This window comes from Leucoraja erinacea, chromosome 6 (assembly GCF_028641065.1).
Source record: "Leucoraja erinacea ecotype New England chromosome 6, Leri_hhj_1, whole genome shotgun sequence".
NCBI lineage: Eukaryota > Metazoa > Chordata > Chondrichthyes > Rajiformes > Rajidae > Leucoraja > Leucoraja erinaceus.
In genome coordinates, this window is record NC_073382.1 from 54,415,611 (window position 1) to 54,438,735 (window position 23,125).

The 23,125-nt window shown below is 41.1% G+C and overlaps 2 protein-coding genes across 4 annotated transcripts in view; one reads left to right on the plus strand and one right to left on the minus strand.

Annotated features, from left to right (window-relative positions):
• Nucleotides 1-254: 254 nt before the first annotated feature.
• sowahca (sosondowah ankyrin repeat domain family Ca) lies at nucleotides 255-5,248 on the minus strand. Its single transcript, XM_055637078.1, has one exon. The coding sequence runs from the start codon at nucleotides 5,061-5,063 to the stop codon at nucleotides 3,066-3,068; it is 1,998 nt and encodes a 665-aa protein (XP_055493053.1). The 5' UTR covers nucleotides 5,064-5,248; the 3' UTR covers nucleotides 255-3,065.
• Nucleotides 5,249-5,511: 263 nt separating this feature from the next.
• septin10 (septin 10) overlaps nucleotides 5,512-23,125 on the plus strand; it is a 33,094-nt gene continuing 15,480 nt past the window's right edge. For all 3 annotated transcript variants that reach the window (XM_055637081.1, XM_055637080.1, XM_055637082.1), the window contains exons 1-4: nucleotides 5,512-5,669; nucleotides 11,217-11,331; nucleotides 16,394-16,589; nucleotides 19,468-19,654. In XM_055637081.1, the coding sequence (XP_055493056.1) occupies nucleotides 5,640-5,669; nucleotides 11,217-11,331; nucleotides 16,394-16,589; nucleotides 19,468-19,654 (528 nt within the window). In that variant the 5' untranslated portion in view covers nucleotides 5,512-5,639. The remainder of the gene's footprint in view (nucleotides 5,670-11,216; nucleotides 11,332-16,393; nucleotides 16,590-19,467; nucleotides 19,655-23,125) is intronic.

Here is a 23,125-nt window from a genome sequence, read left to right on the forward strand (position 1 = left end):
CAGTATTTTATCTATTCTTTTTATAAGTGGCAATGAATTAAAAGGAAGATGATCAGCACATGAGAAAGAATAAATTGCAGGAAATAAAAAATAATAATATCTTTGTTGATAACCAAAGGACTGAATGGCTTCCCTCAGCCTTGATATGCAACATGCAGGATAATTCCAACCCAGCACGGATTCAAATTATCAGTGGCAATTTAATGTATTACCGGGTCCTCAAATTAATGTACTTCATGTCAATCATGATATACACGTAATTATGTTTTTTGTACCAATGTTTAATGACATAAAACAGCAACAATTAGTAACAAAGCATATTTTAACTCAAAAGAGATGATTCATTGATATGTGCAGTTAGGTTTACAAATAGAAAGTGTCGTTGTGTTTTGAATGCAAAAGTAAACAAAATGCAATCAAGTCATCAAATCGTTTCCAAACAGAAAAATAGCATAACATCCACAAGTAAAAAAACAAAGAAATATGTTGTAGTACCATTATCATAGTCTAGCTACATCTTTGCTTTCCGAGTATCAGATTATCACTTATTTTGTGGCATAAATTATTAAAATGTCAAGTCTTTCCTTTTTAAAAACATGTAAATTTTATAAATCTATATTATTATAAGCTTTGCATATGTACCAATATGGAATGTAGTGGTTCAAGATTGGCCTGGTCCTCGTAACATGCTGGATCCATGCTATCAGTAACATATGGCTGCGAGGATGATACCAAAAAATACTGATCCCACAACAGCTTGCTTGTTACAGATTCTGGTCTCTCAACATCTAGTCATAGCCAGATTCCTCTGTTGGCCTTACTTCCTCCTTCTGCTCCACTTAACAAATGGTGTCATTTGCTGCTGCTCCTGGTTTGAATGGGTCTCTACGCCCTGAAATGCCAGAGAATAATCTAGCTTCCTTCTTGACCATCAAATAATATATCTTTCTAAAGTGAATGTTGTATTTATCATGAATAGCATCTGGAAAGATTTTTCTTTCCTCACATTAATCAGGATTCAAATTCTCATCATAATAAATGCCAAAATGGTGTAGAATATAGTTCAATCTGCTCTTCCCAGGCAAAGTCACTAACATTACAAGCTATCTTATGCTGCAACGGTATTGATTTGCAATTTTTTTCAGATCAGCCATTTTATGGTTCTAAGAATAAAATTGCCAGTTTACAACAAATAGAGTTTAATTTGGTAGTGTCAACTCAGAATCAATGGTATTCATTTGAGATTATTTAAAATTATTCACCATATTATGTGGGAAATGTATATTTAGTCAATAAAGATAAAATAAGTTGAGTGGAACCAAGTTTTTTAGCCATGAGTTAAAACATAAATGCCAAGATTACCAGACTAAAAAAAGTAAGAAATTTGATCTGAAAATAATTTCAACACCCATTGAAACATTTGAAATATTTAAGTGTGTGACGTTTAAAAATACACTGTACATTAATTTTCTTAATCAAAGAGCTTTGTTCAGTGCTTCATGGAATGCAGTTGAGTTATAACATATGCTTCAATGGCCATAATGCTCAATATTTTAATTAATTTGATAGTGATCTTAAGTCCAATGGGTCTTTTAGAGATAAACAATAAGTTAAAAACAATGCTTTTGGACATTTTCTAACTTTGTGGAAATATTCACAAATCAGACTTTATTACATTCAACTGAAATTTATTCTGCACGAGGAATGTTTGACTTTTAAATGAATAGATTTATAAAACAAGTTAATTTTAAACTGCATAAAGAAAACTAATGACTTGCAATAAATCTGAAGAAACTAATTAAACATCAGCCATTAGTGATTACAAACTTTCAATTTTCAACAATTAATAGTTATCAAGACAAACTGCGATGTATTTGAAAACATTTAATTATTTCCTTTAACACAACCTGTGCACACATTTCTTAATTCTCGTAAGCCTGAAATTAATGTGCCACTTATTCAACCAGCATTTGTTTTGAAAATGCATTGCTGATATTTTCAAGGCAGTATGAACAGGACCGATTGAGCCAAATTCAGTTCCACAACATACATGCCTTCGACACGATTTTCCAACAGCTGCATTACGGGTGGCTACGAGTTCAATTTATTGGCAGCATTCAAATGAGTTACAACAAATCATGTTTCTAACTAAAATTATTAGAATGTAAAGCCTACTAAGAGTTCTCGCAATATCTTACCTTAAATTTAATCATAACAAAAGTGGTTGAAATGTCCTATTTCATAACCTAAGAATGATTAGAGGTTTTAGATTTACAAATCCTATATAGTAACATTTAGTGTGACCTCAGTTTAAAATACGCCCTCCCTACATATTAGAATTACACCAAGTATTTAACCCAAAGTAACTCACCATCATGAGTACATTCAAAAGCAGCACATCAAGTTATAACTTCTGCAGCAGCTGCCCTTTAGGCTAGAACACTTGCAGCATTCAAGAAGTACCTTATTGACTAAATTAAGGCAGCATTTCTAAAATGAAATACTACATTTTTTTAAATTACTCAAAATTATTTCAATGTGCTTCAGAATTACATTCACATAATTTGACACAAGCACTGTGACATGACTCGGGGCCTCTAACCAATGAAGCTGGCCACCAATATATTTACCATACATAAACTCCATTCTATTACTGTGACATTTATATTGGCCTCATCGTTCTATAAAAAATATACTGTTTTTTTCCTGTTCCATTTTAATGGTCTCCTGTTATTTTTAACATGGTGATTATGTTTCCAAACACTGTACAATGACTTAAAGAAGACAACTTCTCCACCAAATATGAATCTCAACTCAACAAAACAAGTGCAATTACCACTGTGTTACTTGCAGCATGCAGCCCACATTTGGAAATGATAAGCAATAAGTTATTGGAAGGCACCCTTAATATCAAAAATATTTTCCCTAGGGTGAAGAGATTCAAATAGACAATTGATTAATAACCATATCAGAAGTGTAATATAGTTAAAAGAAAATCATTTGTCTAATCATTATTTGATCCTTTGTGGATTTTTTTTTTTTTTTTTTTTTTGCTTCAAATGTTTTTATCCAAAAATAGTCGATTTGGGTCTAAGTTTCAATGCACTTTTGGGATCTCTTTGATCATTTTGTCCTCGAAGCGAGGGTACAGAATGAATAATCTGTGTTTTAAACCTTATTCTATTAAATTTCATTTTATTAGTTGTGGATTTCCAGTTGACTGCTTTTGCAGCTGTGCCATCACAATAAACCTCTTCTTCAGGGGCACTAGTCAATTTGTATGTCAAATTGGCGGGAAAAACTTTCGATAGTCTCCAACGCCCATTTCCATTCCGCAGTGCGTTTTCAGAGTCAGAACTCGTAGATGCACCGATAAGATTCCCCAATTCTTCAGCGATGTTTTGGCCCATGTATTGCCATGCCTTTTTCCCACTGTAGTCCCTAATATCTACATCTGCATCATATGCACCAGACAGCAATTTCACCACCTCTGTATGTCCATGCATGGCAGCCAAATGCAGTGGAGTGTAACCGCCACCGGATCGAACATTGATATTGATCGGAATGTTATGTTTTCTTGCGTAATTGACCAGCATTGCCAGCAATTCTGGTTTACCATGTTTTGCTGCCCAATGAATGCACGTAAAACCTGTTACAAAATCTTTCCAAGTGATGAGACTAGGATCGGCTATCAAAAGCGCCTCGATACTATCCCACTTGCCTTCGGAGGCATGTAACATCCACTCGTGTTCCAAGGGATCAAGTGTTACCGGTCCACTACCTTCATCGTCCAGTTTTGCAGAAGTCAAAGAAGAGGAGTCAACATCGTTTCTTCCGAATCCCGAATCTCCTTGTTTGATATTTGGGAAAGCCACGACGGGGTTACCATAAACGACGCTGTGCCTTAGTTGGGGTGAACCGCTGATCATCATTTCCCTAAAATTCTTCCTGCTCGATCTCGGTGTATTTAAGCTTTCACTGTTAACACCAGATGCATCGGTTGGATTTTCACCCGTGTTTCCTTCATCACACACACTGCTTGACCGATTTACCGCCAGACTGCGCTGTAAACGTTTTCGGGAAGGTCTTCTGGTATTAATATCGGGGCTCGTCTTGACTTGGGTGGGTGAAAAATTGCAGTGTAATGCAGATAATCTTACACTATGATTCTTTGATTTTGTGTCATGCACGCTGGAATCCACGTTTTCCAGTCCTTTAGATTCCAGCGTCTGTTTTGCAGGGCATTCGGGCAATTTCCAGGTTACTGTATCGTTTCCATCAGTGTCAGGTTTTGAAATATTCAGTAAATTATAGGTGTCAGCGAGCAGATCTGCACCATCTTTTGCACTTGGAACAGCTTGACTGAAATCTGGATTTGGCAAGCTTTCGTCCAAATCGGCACTTAATGGAAGAGATTCGTTCTCCGATTTTGCGACATGGTTAATGCCCACTTGAATATGATTCCCCCCTTCTGTGTTTATATTTGACACGATTGAATTGTTACTTGATGAAATATAGTGTTTGGGAGAGTCATTAGTATGGGCGTGCCATGGTATTCGCCCATCTTGTTGAATACTCCTCTGCTCCTCGGGTACAGTCCCATTACTTTCATTGCATTCTTCAGAACACGAGTTGTTCACCCTGCCGCATTCGACCTCGGGGGATGAGAGTAGTGCAGAAGGATCTATCGACACCCCATCGCCCGAGCCTGGTTGTGGCGATTGTGCAGCTGACTGGAAGCCGATTACTGCACGTTGCCTGTCACCATTTTCCATTCCCCCGCCATCCTCTTTACTTCCATGACCCCTATCACTGGCAGACGCTTCAGACCAGTCCGTCTTGCCCCGGTATTTCTTCTTCAGGCGTATGTACTTCACCCCATCTTCTTGGACCACCAACCCCACTTTGTTCACAAACTCTTTGAACTGCCCTCGAGCCGTTTCCCTTGTCTTGGGGTCGTTCAAACAATCTCTGAAATGTTCCAGCAGCTCCGTGCTCTCCACTTTCCCTCCTTTCTCCGAAAGGAACTGCCACACGGCTTTACAACTAAACTCCGTTGCCATTTGCGAGCGCCCTCGCTTTAATCTTAGCGAGGCGTTTCTTCAACAGACGGTGAAGGCAAAGGACATCATTGCGCCCGCCTCTCCCTTTATTTTTACGCCTGTTTCCCGGCTGGGTGCGCAGACCAGACCTGCCCTTCCCTTCCCTTCTCTTCTCATCCCATCTCCTCTCCTCTCCTCCCATCCCCGCCCCTCCCCCTAGCAACCAATCACTTCCGGTCCCACGCCACCCGCCTGCCCGGACCATCGAGGAGCAACCACAGTGACAAGGGGGGAGGGAGGGAAGAGAGAAGGGAGAAGGGAGAAGGGAGAAGAGAAGTGAAGTGCAATGCAAAGACCAGCCGTTTGCGCAGAATAGTAGTCATTGCACCATTATTATGATTTTTTTAATACACTCAGATGAGGTCGTTTGAAGTTGTTGGTATTTAGAATTGATGGTTGCCTCCCTCCGCACCACCCCCCCCCGCCGGCGGTTGGGTGCGCCCCGCATTGTGCCTCTCAAGCTGCGGGAGCGGGGATCTCGCGCGTTCCAATCTCCAACCGTCACGGCGCGCGCTCCGGGCTCCGCTCTCACCAGCAATGGCTTCGGCTGAAATCACCCGGCAGATGGTAAGCGGCTCCCCTCCCTCCGCACACCCCGTCCTCTCATCTCGCTTGTTTCCAGCCGTTCTCCGAGGGTCGTGTTATGTACTTAAAAAAAACAACAAAGAAATATAGCCAAAAGGTCACCGCGACTGGACGTTGCCCCCCCGCCCGCCCCGGGGCAGTTTGATGGGAGTAGCTGCTCCGTGTATGTCCCTACTTGTGCGCGATTGTAAAATAAGTTGATTGTCCGCTGCGGAGAGGGCTGGGGGGACGGAGTTTTAACAGTTTCAGTAACCCTACACAGCGCATTCTTCGGTCTTAGAAAGGAATTCGAGGCCAGGGTGTAACTGGAAGTTTCCCCCAGCGAATCAAACCCTCTGAGGTCGCGGATTTGCACTGATTTCGTGCTTGAGATTTTCTTCCGTGGGCGCACTTGCAACATTTGGGTGTCAAAAATATAATTTGCCCGTTAATTAACCGGTATGTAGACTTCCTGACAAGTTTTGTGTGCGGCGATTGCTGGGTGAGGCGGCGGTGATACTCTGGAATGTGGATTGCACTAGGGGCGGGGATAAGGCTTGGCTCGCTGTCCCATTTGTATAAAATACTGACTACAGCAAGTCGTGGATCCCGTCTCTTGTCCATCTTTCACAAAATGTTAAAGGTTACTTTCAATGCAACCTTTCACCAAGGCAAATCAGGGGCGTGTAAGAGGCTTTTAGATTGGCACATGGAAGTGCGAGGGACTATGGATCATGTACAGATGAGATCAGTATCTCAGCATCACGTTCGGCCCAAACATTGTGGTGTACTGTTGCATGTCAATACTTAAATCAACTTTGTTCCCATGGATTCTTTGTTCCTGTCAGTGAAACTTGTTTTGCAAGTTTCTCCAGTTCTTGCCAGGATGTGACGTTGTATTCGCCAGAAATAAAATCTTGCCCGGCTTCAAAAGAAAGGCATTCAAAATAATGTTACATGCATATTTCTTAAACTTATTTTGACTGTTGCTATTGACCAAATAAGTACAAATGAACATATTGTAAATTGATGTCCAATTAATTTTCCACTCTTTTTCCCCACATGCCATAATTGTATCTGCCTACACCACCAACCCTGGCAGTGTGTTCCAGGCAATCGCTACCTATATAACACAACTTGTCCCGCACATCTCGCTTTAAAGCTATGCTTTCTAGTATTTGATATTTCCATCCTGGGAAATATGTTCTGACTGTCTACCTATATTTACCTCATCCTTTTATATACTTCCATACTCCACTCAACCTCTGGTGTTCCAGAGAAAACAATCCAAATTTGTCCAACCTCCCTGTAGCTAATACCCTCTAATTCAGGCATCATTCTGATAAACCTTTGCACTCTTTCTAAAGCCTCCACTTCTTCCTGTAATGGAGTGGCCAGACCGGCATGCAATACTCCAAATTTGGCCAAACTAACTGTTTAACTCATCTCTTCTTGCCCAAACCAATGCCTCCTCAGGTACCTTCCCCTGCTACCCCAAGAGATGCAACGTGTCTCTATACCTCCTCCCTCGACTCTGTCCAGGGACCCCAACAGTCCTTTTGGGTTAGGCAGAGGTTCTCTTGCATCTCCTCCAACCTCATCTACTGTATCTGTTGTTCAGAGTGCAGACTCTTATCCATCTGCGAGAACAAACCTAGACTGGGCGATCGTTTCACTGAACACCTTCGCTCAGTCCGCTTGGGCTTACCTGATCTCCTGGTTGCCAAACACTTTAACTCCATTTCCTATTCCCATATTGACCTTTTTTCCGGGGCCTCTTCCATCATAGTGTGATCCAGTGCAAATTGGAGGAACAGCACCTCATATTTTGTTTGTGTAGCTTACAATGTAGCTGGTATGAATATTGATTTATCTAACTTCAAGTAACCCTTGCATTCCCTCCCTCCGTCCCTCCCCCACCCTAGCCATTGTCAATGTTGTCCTGGTGAGTTTCATTGTCTGTAACTCATTTTCACCTTGCCTAACAGCTTACATTGGTCGGTTTCCTTTATCATTGTTACTTTTTTACATATCTTTTGTTCTATATCACCATCTATATCTCTCGTTTCCCTTTCTTCTGACTCTCAGTCTGAAGAAGGGTATTGACCCGAAACATCACATATTCCTTTTCTCCGGAGATGCTGTCTGACCCGCTGAATTACTCCAGCTTTTTGTCAAGAGAGTTTATTGTCATGTGTCCCAGATAGGACAATGAAATTCTTGCTTGCTGCAGCACAACAGAATATTGTAAGCAAAAATACAGAATAGTCCAGTTCAATATACACATAAATAAGCAGATAAAGTGCAATAGGCTGTTACAGTTCTAACTTTTTGTGTCTAACTTTGGCCTATAAAGCATTTCTAGTTTCTGCCAGCTACAAGATTCCACCATCAGACACCTATTTCATCTTGGAGTTTCATGAAGGTCCTCTCTTTCCTATCTATTTCGCTGACTTGTCTGCTTGCTATTCCCTGTAGCATCAGGATGAGCAACAACTGCGCTCACTCCTTTTCCTTTCCCACCATCAGAGGTCCAAACAATCTTTCCAGGTGAAGCAGCAATTCACTGGCACATCTTCTTATTTATATTGCATTTACAATGTGGTCTCTTCTGAAGAAACCAAGCACTGATTTGTGATTGTTCGTGGAGCACTTGCACTCAACCTTGAACTTGAGAGATTCCAATTGGAAAAGAGAAAGGCAATAAAAGGTGACGGGATGAGTGAGTTATCTAAAGTATGTTAAATCAGTACCAAGTTCGGAGGGCTGCAACATTCCCAGATGGAAGATGCTGTTCCTCGAGGTTATATCAGTACTCAAAGTGCAGACCAGAGACATTGGGATAAGAATGAGATGGTCTCCGGCCTGCACTTTGAGTACTGGTACAAGCTCGAGCAACAGCATCTTCCATCTGGGAATGTTGCAGCCCTCCGAACTTGGTACTGATTTATCATACTTTAGATAACACACTCATCCTGTCTCCTTTTATTGCCTTTCTCTTTTCCACTGTGCATAGTTTGGCTTACTGGACATGTCCAAATATTAGATTAGACAGCCATAGTAACTTTATCTGAGACATAAGGAACTGCAAATGCAGTTCCACTGATGCTGTCTGATCTGTTACATTTTCCCAGTGTCTTCCATTTTCTATTTCTATATCATTTTCCTCATTTTTTTCTTATCCTACATGTAAACATCTGACCAACTGGGCAGGTCGCCAACCTTGCCTTTAATTGGTTTAGATTAGTATTGTCACATGTAACAAAATACAGTGACAATTTTTGTTTAACTTGTTATCCAGTCAAATCATAGCATACGTGAGTACAAACATTTGAACTGTACACAAGTACAACAGTGCAAAGGGAAAAATAAACAAGACTGTAGAAGAGCGTTCCAGCTACAGAAAATTGCAGGTTTAAAAAAAAAAGCAAGGATTACAATAATGATTGGGAAATTAGAAATACATGTATAACATTTAAGAACTCTGTTCAGTAGCCTGATAACAGACGGGAAGGAGCTGTTCCAGAATCTGGAAGGATGTGCTTTCAAGCTTTTGTATCTTCTGCCCAAGGGGACAAGAGGGAATGACCGGGATGTAAATTGTCCTTGATTATGTTGGCAGCTTTCCTGGGGCACGGTGAAATGAACTTTATTTTTTGCTCTAGATTGCAGCATCCGCATTCTCTTGTGTGTCTAATATTTACAAGCTAGTTTCCAGACCAAAGCTGCATATGGCAATAGAACTTTATTTATCCCAGGAGGGAAATTGATCTGGCAACAGTCATAAAAACACAAAATACATGAAATGAAAATTAATTGATGAGTGAAAAGGCTTGGGGGATGTGCAAAGATTGGGGAGGGGAGGAGTCAGTCTCAGTCTACCCCACGACAGAAGGGGGAGGAGTTGTCAAGTTTGATAGCCACAGGGAAGAAGGATCTCCTGTGGCATCCACAACTCTCTGATGTTTCTTCCCGTCTTGCGAAGTTACTATACTAAGTTCTTTCCGCAGATCCAGACTGACCTGCTGAGTTTTTCCTTCATTTTCTGCTTTTATTTAAAATTTCCACTTGCACTTTTTTTCAATTTTCATCATCATTTGCACAAAGGTGACATATTCCAGTTATCAAATTCTCTTTGCTCATTGTAAAAAGTAAGACAAATTACATACTATCTACTGAAGTATAGATATGGGAGCAGAATTAGGAAACATTAATCATAAGTGGTCTGTTGCAAAGACAATGCAAGAAACAAACTTATGGATATTCTTAAAACAATTAGAAAATTACGTAGAGCTTTCTGGTTGCCTGACATAAGAAACGGGGACAATCCACACACAGCACATCAAAAATGAATAGTTATGTACAAAATCTTCAAAAAGAAATGGGTTGAAAACAAAATGTACATACATACATTTCCTTTCTCTCTACTCTTTTCCTCCAGGCAGTTTGGAATTTTGCTTTAAAACTCCCCTGAGGAGATGGCATGTCCATCAATACAAAATTCTCTTTTTTTTAAAATATATCAATCTCAATAACTCATATTCAACAAAATAATGTTGGTAAAACACTTCCCAAATGAAACAGTCAAGATGATGTGCTGTGTGTGGATTGCCCCTCTGATTCTTATGTCAGGCAACCAGAGAGCTCTACATAATTTCCTAATTGTTTTAAGAATATCCATAACGGTTTGTTTTTTGTGAGTTGTCTTTGCATCAGACTTCACTTATGATTAATATTTCCTAATTCTGCTCCCAAATCTATACTTCAGTAGATAGGAGGCACTGCAGATACTGGTCTACAAAATAACACACAGTGCCAGAGTAACTCAGCCGGTCAGCAGCATCCTTGAAGAACATGGATAGGTGATATTTAGGGTTGGGACCCTTCTTCAGACTGTTGTTGGGGTGAGTAGAAAACGAAGAGAGGAAGAGCAGGACAAAGTTTGGCGAGTGATAGTTGGACAACATTGGTAACACTATATTCAATAGGATGTGCCAGTGAACCCCTGTCTCACCTGGAATGACTATTGGAGTCCCTGGATGGATGTGAGGGAGGAGGTGTAGGGACTGGTGTTATTTCTCCTGTGGTTGTAGGGGAAAGTACCTGGGGAGAGGGTGATCTGGTTGGGAAGGGATGAATGAACTAAGGAATTGCTGACCGGAATGATCTCTGGAAGGTGGAAAGAGGTGGGAATGGAAGATGTGACTTGTGGTGGGATCACACTGAAGGTGGCAGAAATGTTGGAGAATGGTGGGATCATGATGAAGGTGGCGGAAATGTTGTAGATTGCCACCTTCAAGGTGATCCCATATTTCAAATTACGCTGGCAAGATTGGTCAGTGGCAATTTGCATGGGGTTCAATGCAAATTTTTAGTCTCGATTGTACACATTCTTTCAAATATGGGTAATGTTAGGGAAGCCTAATCTGCAATAAAAATGCTTCTAATGTTAAAGTGTACACTTTCATTACTGTGAATGTTGATTAAATTAATAGAAGCTGAGAATATTTTAATTTAGATTTATCTTTGTGAATTTTGTTACTTTTGCAGAGTGAAAGTGTCCGGCCACTTTCCTTGTCAGGCCATGTAGGATTTGACAGTTTACCAGATCAACTAGTAAACAAATCTACCTCCCAGGGATTTGGCTTTAATATTCTTTGTGTTGGTAAGTACGTGATCATTTTGTATTCTAATTTAATTTGGTTGAAGGGTGGTCAGTAAAGTAATCGGTTTGATTGAGGATATGCAGAATTGTTACTTTTTGTGATAAATAATCCAGAACAATGAGACAAAAAAAACTTGACTAAGCAGTTTTATAAATAAATCACTTTTTCATAAAAATATATAATTGAACGTATGAAAATATAGTTCTTTGTCAAAATTACTGTCATTGTAGTCAATGAAGTTTTCATGATTGATCAATCAGCAAGAACTTCCATGAAAATGGAGTGAAAGTGGGCAAATTGGGCTGATACACTGATCAGTCATGATCTCATTACAAACCGCAACAGGGCCTTACGTCTATTTTCCTCTTTCTCTTCATACCCCCCAGCATGCTTTATCTCCATGCAACTCTTTTTCCCTCTCCTCACCTCTCCCCTGTGCAGTCCCTTTTCCCCATCTTTCTCCCCGAAAGCACTCCTATCTCATTGTCAGTGGTATTAGGATGAAACTTGGATTCTAAACAGAAGGGCTGCAAGAACCAATAAATATGATTATTTATTAAACCTTGCACCATGGATATAGAGAACTTAGTGACAGTGTCAGGACAATAACCTCTCCGTCATTGTCAGCATGATGGAGCTAATTTTTGAAGCTTGAAAAAAGATTTGAGTGGATGCCCCAATCTGTATAAGTTGTGGTGTGAGTGGAAACGGTTGAGTGTTTCAAGGTCCCTGCCGTTAATATTGCCAATGATATGTTGTGGATTAACCACATTGATGTGATAGCCACGAAGGCACACCAGCGCCTCAACTTCCTGAGGAAATGTGGCATGTCTCCAGTGACTCTTACAAACCTCCACAGATATGCCATCGAAAGCATATTGTGAGGTTGCTCCACTTCTTATTTTGGGAACAGCTCTGCCCAAGACAGCAAGAATTTGCAGAACATTGTAGATGTAGCCCAGTCCATTACACAGACCAGACTTCCTAACAGACCATCCGCACTTCACATTACCTCAGTAAAGCAATCCGCATAATCAAAGACTTGTCCCATCCCATTATTCCTCCTTCTCCCTGCTCCCGTCTGGCAAAAGGTACCGATACTTTAAAGCGTGCACTTCCAGACTTAGGAACAGCATCTTCCCCTCTGTTATCAAGTTTCTGTTTGGTTCTTCCACAAGCTCGTGTACTGTTTGGTTCACCTCTACCCCTTTGAAGACATTGGATTTGTCTGTGGGACAGATAAACTATAATGCTGAGAACTATATCCTGCACTCTATCTTCCCCTTTGTACATGAGTTTGACGATTTTATTTATGTATGATAGATCAGATCTGATTAGATTGGATGCAAGACAAAGCTTTTTACTGTGCCTTCGGAGACACGACAATAATAAATCTGATCCAAAAAATAAAGTTGCTGTCAGAAGGAAGTTTAATGTTCATATGTGTTAAGAGGTTTTCCTATAAAGATTTGTAATATTAAAATAGAATAGCTGAAGTGACAAAATTCTAAATCTCATTGTTTCCACAACTTCATTTGATTTTCAGCGTATTGTTTTTCTGTACTGAAGGTAAACTATAAATAGCAGGAAGATTGTATTGGGCAGAGTTCCTAATCCTGTCTGAAGTAGAGAATAATGGTATCAAAGCCCAATCATGTCTCGCTTTGATCCTTATTTTCATCTGCGGGCTTGGTGATGTTAACACAACTCAAGGGACCAGATAAAGGGTAGTAAATTGCTGAATTTCCTACCTCTTTTCCTCTGTGAGAGAGCATACATATGATCGGTAGCAGACTAGGATCAAACTAAGATTGAGCTCCATGTTCACAAGATTTCTGAATCCATTTGGATGATTTATTTAAGGAATACTGGTTGTTAATTGTTTACCTGAAGGAGTTATGATGAACTCTGTTGGATTGACAACAGTGCATTCACTCAAATAGAGCTCATTGGTTTAATTTTGTTATATCATTTAATTGCAGTTCACATGCATTCTCATTGTCCACAATCAGCAATCAAGTTCCAATTTGGACAGGGCAAAGAGATAAGGCAGATGAAGCCATAGCAACTGCAGATACAGGAATTTAGTTTAGTTTAGAGATACAGTGCTGAAATGGGCCCTTCGGCCCACCGAGTCCAAGCCGACCAAGGATCCCCGCACACTTATACTATCCTACTCACACAGGATAATTTACAATTATACCAAGCCAATTAGCCTACAAAACTATATGTCTTTGGAATGTGGGAGGAAACCAGAGCTCCTGGAGAACACCTACTCGGGTCACGGGGAGAACGTACAAACTCCGTACAGACAAGCATCCGCAGTCAGGGTAGAACCCAGGTTTCTGCTGCTGGAAGGCTGCAACTCTACCGCTGTGCCATTGTGCCACCTAATCTGCAACAAAAATGCTGGAAGAACTCCCGAGTTATCAAGCAGCACACGTCGTAAAAGGATACTTGATATTTTCGGTTGAGACTGCATCAGGACAGATAATGCAGTGTGCACGGGCAGGATTTCGAAAGGCGAGCATTTCAGTTGGTGATAATGATGGCAATTGGGAGAATTAGCTATGATGTTGGTTGTATGCTGCATATGTCCAGTGCCCTCCATAATGTTTGGGACAAAGACCCATCATTTATTTATTTGCCCCGGTACTCCACAATTTGAGATTTGTAATAGAAAAAAATCATATGTGGTTAAAGTGCACATTGTCAGATTTTGATAAAGGGTATTTTTATACATTTTAGTTTCACTATGTAGAAATTACAGCAGTGTTTATACATAGACCCCCCATTTCAGGGCACCATAATGTTTGGGAGACAGCAGTGTCATGTAACTGAAAGTAGTCATGTTTAGTATTTTGTGGCATATCCTTTGCATGCAATGACTGCTTGGAAGTCTGCGATTTATGGACATCACCAGTTGCTGGGTATCTTCTGTGGTGATGCTCTGTATCACCACGGGCCTGTATTACAGCCATCTTTAGCTTATGCTTGTTTTGGGGGCTAGTTCTCTTCCGTTTTCTCTTCAGCATGTAAAAGGCATGCTCAATTGGGTTCAGATCGGGTGATTGACTTGGCCACTCAAGAATTGACCATGTTTGGGATCATTGTCTTGCTGTAAAATGAACTGCCGGCCATTGAGTTTTCAGCCATTTGTTTGAACTTGAGCAGATAGGATGTGTCTATACACTTCAGAATTCATTATGTTACTACCATCAGCAGTTGTATTATCAATGAAGATAAGTGCGCCAGTACCTTCAGCAGCCATACATGCCCAGGCCATAACACCCCCACCACCGTGTTTCACAGATAAAGTGGTGTGCTTTGGATCTTGGGTAGTTCCTTCTCACCTCTATAATTTGCTCTTGCAATCACTCTGATGTAAATTAATCTTCGTCTCATCTGTCCACAAGACCCTTTTCCCGAACTGGTTGCTCTTTTAAGTACTTCTTGGCAAACTGTAACCTGGCCATCCTATTTTTGTGGCTAACCAGTGGTTTGCAGCTTGCAGTGTAGCCTCTGTATTTCTGTTCATGAAGTCTTCTGCGGACAGTGCTCATTGATAAACCCACACCTGACTCCTGATGAATGTTACTGATCTGTTGGACAGGTTTGGGGGTTTACCTTTATTATAGAGATAATTCTTCTGTCATCAGCTGTGGAGGTCTTCCTTGGCCTGCCAGTCCCTTTGCGATTAGTAAGCTCACCAGTGCTCTCTTCTTAATGATGTTCCAAACAGTTGATTTTGGTAAGCCTAAGGTTTGGCTGATGTCTCTTAACAGTTTTAGTCTTGTTTCTCAGTCTCACAATGGCTTCTTTGACTTTGTTCCTCGTGTTGATAAACAGCAATAAAAGTTTCCAAAGGTGATGGAAAGACTAGGTGCTGAGAGCTCTCTTATACCTGCATTAAGGAGGCAATTAAACCTATCCGAGCAATTACAAATGCCTGTGAAGCCATATGTCCCAAACACTACAGTGTTCTGAAATGAGGGGGATATATGTATAAACACACCTGTAATTTCTTCATGGTGAAACAGAAATGTATTTAAAAAAAAACCCTTTAATCAAATCTGACAATGTGCGCTTTAACCACATGTGATTTTTTTTTTTCTATTACAAATCTCAAATTGTGGAATACAGGGACAAATAAATAAAAAATGGGTCTTTGTCCCAAGCATTATGGAGGGCACTGTCTAAACACTGTGTGTCTTGAATTCAGTGGAGCAAAGATGTGGGTTATGTTGGATTGTAAGTTTGAAAAGAGAATATACAATGGGCTAAATAAGTGAATTTCCATTTTAACTGCATGGGATTGAAAATGTTTTATGTGATAGCAGCATAACTTCAAATTTTATTATCATAGAATTAGTGGCATTATCTTGGGGACTCAATTTATATCAATCAATCAATCAGTTTTATTCGTCAGATTGTTACACTTAAGGTACTGGAAGAGAGAAAGTGGGTGACGGTAAGAAAGGGAGGGAAACTTGGAATGCAAAGGTCCCCGGGTGTTGTACCTCTTGTGAACAGGTTTGCCCACTTAGAAGCCGTCGGGACAGAAGACGTTATCACACTGAGCGGAAGGGGCGACCAAAGCGGTTTCCACCTTACCCACACCACCACCCACACATGACACACAGAGAAACATTACAAACATACATTTAAACACACAAAAAAAAAAGTAGAAAAAAGCTGACACGCTGCTGGCAGGGCTGTCGGCTTGCAGCGCCCCCACCGATTTCTGTTTTTCTAAACACAATAAGTCTATTTCTGTGAATATAATTCGATTTTTTTTTTCCCTTTCTGAATCAAGCGTTGGACAGGTTTAATTATTCTGAAACTTGTTGTCTTAGGTTTTGTAGTTGAATGTAATTAAGGCCTTTAAAAGTTCTTGTTAAATATTGATTGCATTTTTTGATGCTTCCTTTAACACAATTTTGAAAAGTGAGAAATTAAGACTCAGTTAGAAGCCTATGGTTCCAATAAGTTCTAGTTCTTAATTAATCTGAAGTCTTACAAAGATTAAGAAACTTTGTTCTGTAATTTTAGTAATTTTAGGAGAAACTGGCATTGGAAAGTCAACCCTTATGGATACATTGTTTAATACCAGCTTTGAAAGCAGCCAATCAACACATTATGAAAACCAAGTAAAATTGAAGGCCCAAACTTTTGAATTACAGGAGAGCACTGCACGTTTAAAACTTACCATTGTCAATTCAGTGGGCTTTGGAGACCAGATAAATAAAGAAGATAGGTAAGTGATTATTGTTGCATGGGCTTGGGACACAGTTCTTCAGTGTATTTCAATGATTTGAATGAGAAAATACAAATTTTACATTTCCAAGCTTGCAGGAGCTACAAAGTTGTCAGGGGAATGTGAGATGTAAAGAATAGCAGGCATGATTTAGACAAATTGGATGAGTGAGTAAATTAGTAGTAGATACAAAAAAAAATTGGGTAAATGAAGAAAAAATACATTATTATCTAGTTATAGAAGAAGGGAGACACCTCAAGACAAGGACTGAGGATGTGTTGCTGCACTGGAAAAGGCTTGGTGAGACTGCTTCTGAAGCTATATGTGCATTTTTGGTCTCCATGTGAGGCGGTGTTTGCCATGGCATCACTCTTCACTGGGCAGATTCTGGGATGGCCAGAATAATGTACGAGAAGAAATTGGCTTTGTTAGGCCTATATTCAATGAAGTTTGGAAGATTGAAAGGGTATATTGTAGAAATCTATTACATTTTAACTGGACTAGAGAAACTAGACATGGTAAGTATGTTCCCAAAGACTGGAAGAGTCTAGGCCAGGGGTCCTGTTTTTATTGAATATGCTAGTCTTTTGGACTATGCATATCTAAGGAAGCCTGAACGATCAGGTCTTCTTTGACCTCCATCCTTATTTCCCTTGGTGATCTATGTTGTATTTGGGTTACCTCTGCATTAAGAGCCTATTTAATACTATTTTCCAACTTTCATCTTTTCTAACATTATCATAAGAAATTTGTACAGGTGCACAACCTTTTATCCGAAATTCCAAATAACGAAAAGCTCCGAATAGCGGACATTTTTTCGGTCCTTGAAGATATTCACTGAGGGCAGCCCGCAGAGGTGACAGCGGAACCTCCGGTCGGTCCTTGAAGAAAGGGGAACTAAATCCCCGTTCATAAAAGAGAAGGTGAGGGTATATTGCGCGGGAGGGTTAATAATTGATAATCTGCTGCTGCCTGCCTGCTGAGTTAAAAAGTTCCCACGGTAGACTCGCGATACACAGTGTATCGTGAATCTTGCGTGGGAACTTTTTAACTCAGCGGGCAGGCAGCAGCAGATTGTCGCTCCCTTCAGTTTCACCCCACCTACACCCCTCTGCTATCCGGCCATGTGTGTGACCCCTTCCCTCCCCTATCCAGCTCCCCGCCCATTGCACCGGCGCGGGGGCTTTGCACTGTCTTCACGTCGGCGATGCCAGCAGGTCAGTGCCAGTCACCGGAGACGTCAGGACCAACGGGACACCGACCCCCAGGCCCACTGCAAGCACGGAGATCCCAGAGACCCACAGCCAGCAGCAGCCCAGCCCCGTTCCAACTCCAGAGGAACACGCTCCCCGTAGGGACAGAAGTTGATAGTGTACAAGGTACGTCTTGTTCTTGGGGTTGCGGATGAGGGGGCGCAGCTCGGGCTGTGACGTCTCCGGCCACCCCCCTGTACAGGAGCTGAGACTGGGAACTGTACCGCCCTTGCCCTCTCCCTCTGCAACTGAAAACAACCCCACTCTCCTGCTCACCTGCAAGGCCGGAGATGTCAGGACCACCAGAAGTCGCTCCCCGGTGGGCTGCTACGGCGACAGATGACAGTTCGCCCACAGCCCGAGCTGCGCCCCCTCATCGGGACACTGACCCCCAGGCCCACTGCAAGCACAGAGATCCCAGATCAGCAACTCCAGCCCAGCCCCGCTCCAACTCCAGAGGAACACGCTCCCTGTAGGGCAGAAGCTGATGGTGTGCAAGGTACGTCTTGTTCTTGGGGTGGCGCAGCTCGGGCTGTGGGCGAATTGCCACTTGTCGCCGTAGTGGCCCATCGGGGAGCGGATTCCTCTGGAGTTGGAGGGGGAGGGGGGTATTGTGCTGTTTGATCGCCCCCTGCTATCCCAGGGACAGGGAGACACAGCGGCTTTTGAGAATGGTGGGCAATCAATTCCTAAGTTCTGCCCACACAGTCAGTACACCTCTCCTACACTTGTCTCCCGCACTAAGATCATCTCGCAGAGAATGATCCCAGCCTAACCCTCCCTATTCTCTCCTATTCTGCAAGAAAAAACTACATTGAAGACTCAAACTTGCGATCGAGTAACTGCCGGGATCGAAGCGCAAACTCGCGACCTTGCGGATATGAGCCGAGCACTCTACCACTGAGCCAGCCGTTAAAATCTACGCTAAAAATCTTCCATTCCGAAAGCCGAAAAATTCCGAATTACGAAAAGTGTCTGGTCCCAAGGCTTTCAGATAAAAGGTTGTGCGCCTGTAGTTGCTTAGTAATTTTCCTGTCCTTCCTAACCAGTCGTTACTGCTTTGGATGTCCTAATTCTAACTTGTTCCTTTTAAGTTTTCAAAGAATGAATATTCTTGGAAGTAATTTGGGATTGAAAAAAATGGCCTTAATTCCAGTACTGTGTGTTTTGAGGTGGCTGATAGCAAAACAACTAAGTGCTGGAGGAACTCAGATGGACAGGCATCCATGAAGAAAAATTGTCAAAATACTTTTTAAGTCGGGACCCTCTTCAGGCTAGTTCAGGTCGTGAGGGAGGTGGTGCATTATTTCCAACATTTCGAGAGGTTTCTGTGTGCTCTTGGTTGATGGACATGAGATTTTATGTGCCAACCTGAATGCTGCCGCTTCACTGAGTAGGTCAGGGAATCCCACGAGTTGAAGTAGAACTTTGTTGGCACTCATTGTCTATGCTGAAAAGTGACAACATGAATGTTTGTGTGAAGTGTTAAAGATTCTATATTTAATGTCCAATATTGGCATTTAAGCTGATCTAATCTAATATATTCAAACCATACATACGATGAATAATTTATAAACTATATTCATGTCTTTCTTTTCATTCATATACTTTTGGATTTTCATTAGCTATAAACCTATCATTGACTACATTGATGCACAGTTTGAAGCCTATCTACAAGAAGAGTTGAAGATTAAACGTTCATTGCACAATTATCATGACACCCGTATCCATGCATGTCTGTACTTCATTTCTCCCACTGGCCATTCTCTTAAATCATTAGATTTAGTGACAATGAAAAAGCTGGACAGCAAGGTAGGTCAAATTTATTTTTAAAGAATGAGCATCAGAATTTTTTTGTTGATGATTGTAACTGAAGATGCATTATTTACATGTTATGCTTTCTCAGAAAAACCATAGTCGTACAGCATTCCACCTAGCTTGCCCATAATGACCAAGGTGCCCATCTACACCAGTCTCACATGCCCACATATGGTTGGCATTCCTCTATAGCTTTCCTATCCATGTACTTGCCCAAATGTATTTTAAATTCTGTTATAGTTTCAACCTCAACTACCTCATCTGGCTGATCATTCCATATACCTACCATCCCCAGTATGAAAAAGTTGCCCCTCGGGTTCTTATTAAATCTTTTTCCTCTCACCTTAAACCCATGTCCTCTATTCCCCTACTCTGGGTAAAAGACTCTGCACATCTACCCTATCCATTCCCCTCATGATCTTATACATCTCTAAGATCGTCTCTCATCCTCCTATTCTCAAAGAAATACAGTCCTAGCCTGTCCAACCTCTCCCGATAGCTCAGGCCTTCAAGTCTGCCATCTGCCATCCCAGCACTACCAAATTCCTGAGCATGCTGTATTATTGGACTTGTACAATATGAAATATTTTGGACTTGGCTAATCACAGCTGCTATCACATTATAATGTGAATTTGAATGTATAATTTGTGTTTTTAATGCATGTTGAATGATAGCTGTACCATATAACCATATAATCATATAACAATTACAGCACGGAAACAGGCCATCTCGACCCTTCTAGTCCGTGCCAAACACGTATTCTCCCCTAGTCCCATACACCTGCGCTCAGACCATAACCTTCCATTCCCTTCCCGTCCATATAACTATCCAATTTATTTTTAAATGATAAAAACGAACCTGCCTCCACCACCTTCACTGGAAGCTCATTCCACACAGCCAAAGAAGTAAAGAAGTTCCCCCTCATGTTACTCCTAAACTTCAGTCCCTTAATTCTCAAGTCATGTCCCCTTGTTTGAATCTTCCCTACTCTCAGTGGGAAAAGCTTTTCCACGTCAACTCTGTCTATCCCTCTCATCATTTTAAAAACCTCTATCAATCCCCCCTTAACCTTCTGCGCTCCAAAGAATAAAGCCCTAACTTGTTCAACCTTTCTCTGTAACTTAGTTGCTGAAACCCCAGGCAACATTCTAGTAAATCTCCTCTGTACTCTCTCTATTTTGTTGACATCCTTCCTATAATTAGGCGACCAAAATTGTACACCATACTCCAGAATTGGCCTCACCAATGCCTTGTACAATTTTAACATTACATCCCAACTTCTATACTCAATGCTCTGATTTATAAAGGCCAGCACACCAAAAGCTTTCTTTACCACCCTATCTACATGAGATTCCACTTTCAGGGAACTGTGCACAGTTATTCCCAGATCCCTCTGTTCACCTACATTCTTCAATTCCCTACCATTTACCATGTACGTCCTATTTTGATTTGTCCTGCCAAGATGTAACACCTCACACTTATCAGTATTAAACTCCATCTGCCATCTTTCAGCCCACTCTTCCAACTGGCATAAATCTCTCTGTAGACTTTGAAACTCTACTTCATTACCCACAACCCCACCTATCTTAGTATCATCTGCATACTTACTAATCCAATTTACCACACCATCATCCAGATCATTGATGTACATGACAAACAACAGTGGACCCAACACAGATCCCTGTGGCACCCCACTCGTCACTGGCCTTCAACCTGACAAACAACCATCCACCATTACTCTCTGGCATCTCCCATTCAGCCACTGTTGAATCCATCTTGCTACTCCACCATTAATACCCAACCATTGAACCTTCTTAACCAACCTTCCATGAGGAACCTTGTCAAAGGCCTTACTGAAGTCCATATACACAACATCCACTGCTTTACCCTCATCAATTTCCCGAGTAACATCTTCAAAAAATTCAAGAAGATTAGTCAAACATGACCTTCCAGGCACAAATCCATGTTGACTGTTCCTAATCAGACCCTGTTTATCCAGATGCTTATATATATTATCTCTAAGTATTCTTTCCATTAATTTGCCCACCACTGACGTCAAACTAACAGGTCTATAATTGCTAGGTTTACTCTTAGACCCCTTTTTAAACAATGAAACAACATGCGCAGTACGCCAATCCCCCGGCACTATTCCCGTTTCTAATGACACTTGAAATATTTCTGCCATAGCCCCTGCTATTTCTACACTAACTTCCCTCAATGTCCTAGGGAATATCCTGTCCGGACCTGGAGACTTATCCACTTTTATATTTCTCAAAAGTGTCAGTACTTCCTCTTCTTTGAATCTCATAGTTTCCATAGCTACTCTACTTGTTTCCCTTACCTCACATAATTTAATATCCTTCTCCTTGGTGAATACCGAAGAAAATAAACTGTTCAATATCTCCCCCATCTCTTTTGGCTCTGCAGATAGTTGTCCACTCTGACTCTCTAATGGACCAATTTTATCCCTCGTTATCCTTTTGCTATTAATATAGCGGTAGAAACCCTTCGGATTTACTTTTACCTTACTTGCCAAAGCAACCTCATATCTTCTTTTAGCTTTTCTAATTTATTTCTTAAGATTCTTTTTACATTCTTTATACTCCTCAAGCACCTCATTTACTCCATGCTGCCTATAATTATTGTAGATCTCCCTCTTTTTCCGAACCGTGTCCAATTTCCCTTGAAAACCATGGCTCTTTACAATTTTTACGATTTCCTTTCAACCGAACAGGGACATAAAGATTCTGTACTCTTAAAATTTCACCTTTAAATGTACTCCATTTCTCTTCCACATCTTTCCCATAAAACAAACTGTCCCAATTTACTCCTTTTAAATCCTTTCGCATCTCCTCAAAGTTAGCCTTTCTCCAATCAAAAATCTCAACCCTAGGTCCAGTTTTGTCCCTCTCCATAATTATATTGAAACTAATGGTATTGTGATCACTGGACCCGAACTGTTCCCCAACGCATACCTCTGCCACCTGACCCATCTCATTTCCTAACAGGAGGTCCAGCACCGCCCCATCTCTAGTAGGTACTTCTATGTATTGCTGCAAAAAACTATCCTGCATACATTTTACAAACTCCAACCCATCCAGCCCATTTACAGAATGTGTTTCCCAGTCTATGTGTGGAAAATTGAAATCTCCCACAATCACTACCTTGTGCTTACTACTAATATCTGCAATCTCCTTACATATTTGCTCTTCCAATTCTCGCACCCCATTTGGCGGTCTATAATACACCCCTATAAGTGTTGCTACCCCTTTCTCATTTCTCAGTTCCACCCAAATAGCCTCCCTAGACAAGCCCTCTAATCTATCCTGCCAAAGCACTGCTGTAATATCTTCCCTGATAAGCAATGCAACACCTCCACCTCTTGCCACCCCCCATTCTATCACACCTGAAGCAACGAAATCCTGGAATATTTAGTTGCTGGTTAATTTGTAGAAAATAACCCAG

Excerpts from the sequence above, each read along its gene's own strand:
- sowahca (XM_055637078.1), bottom strand. The coding sequence starts at position 5,063 with ATGGCAACGGAGTTTAGTTGTAAAGCCGTGTGGCAGTTCCTTTCGGAG.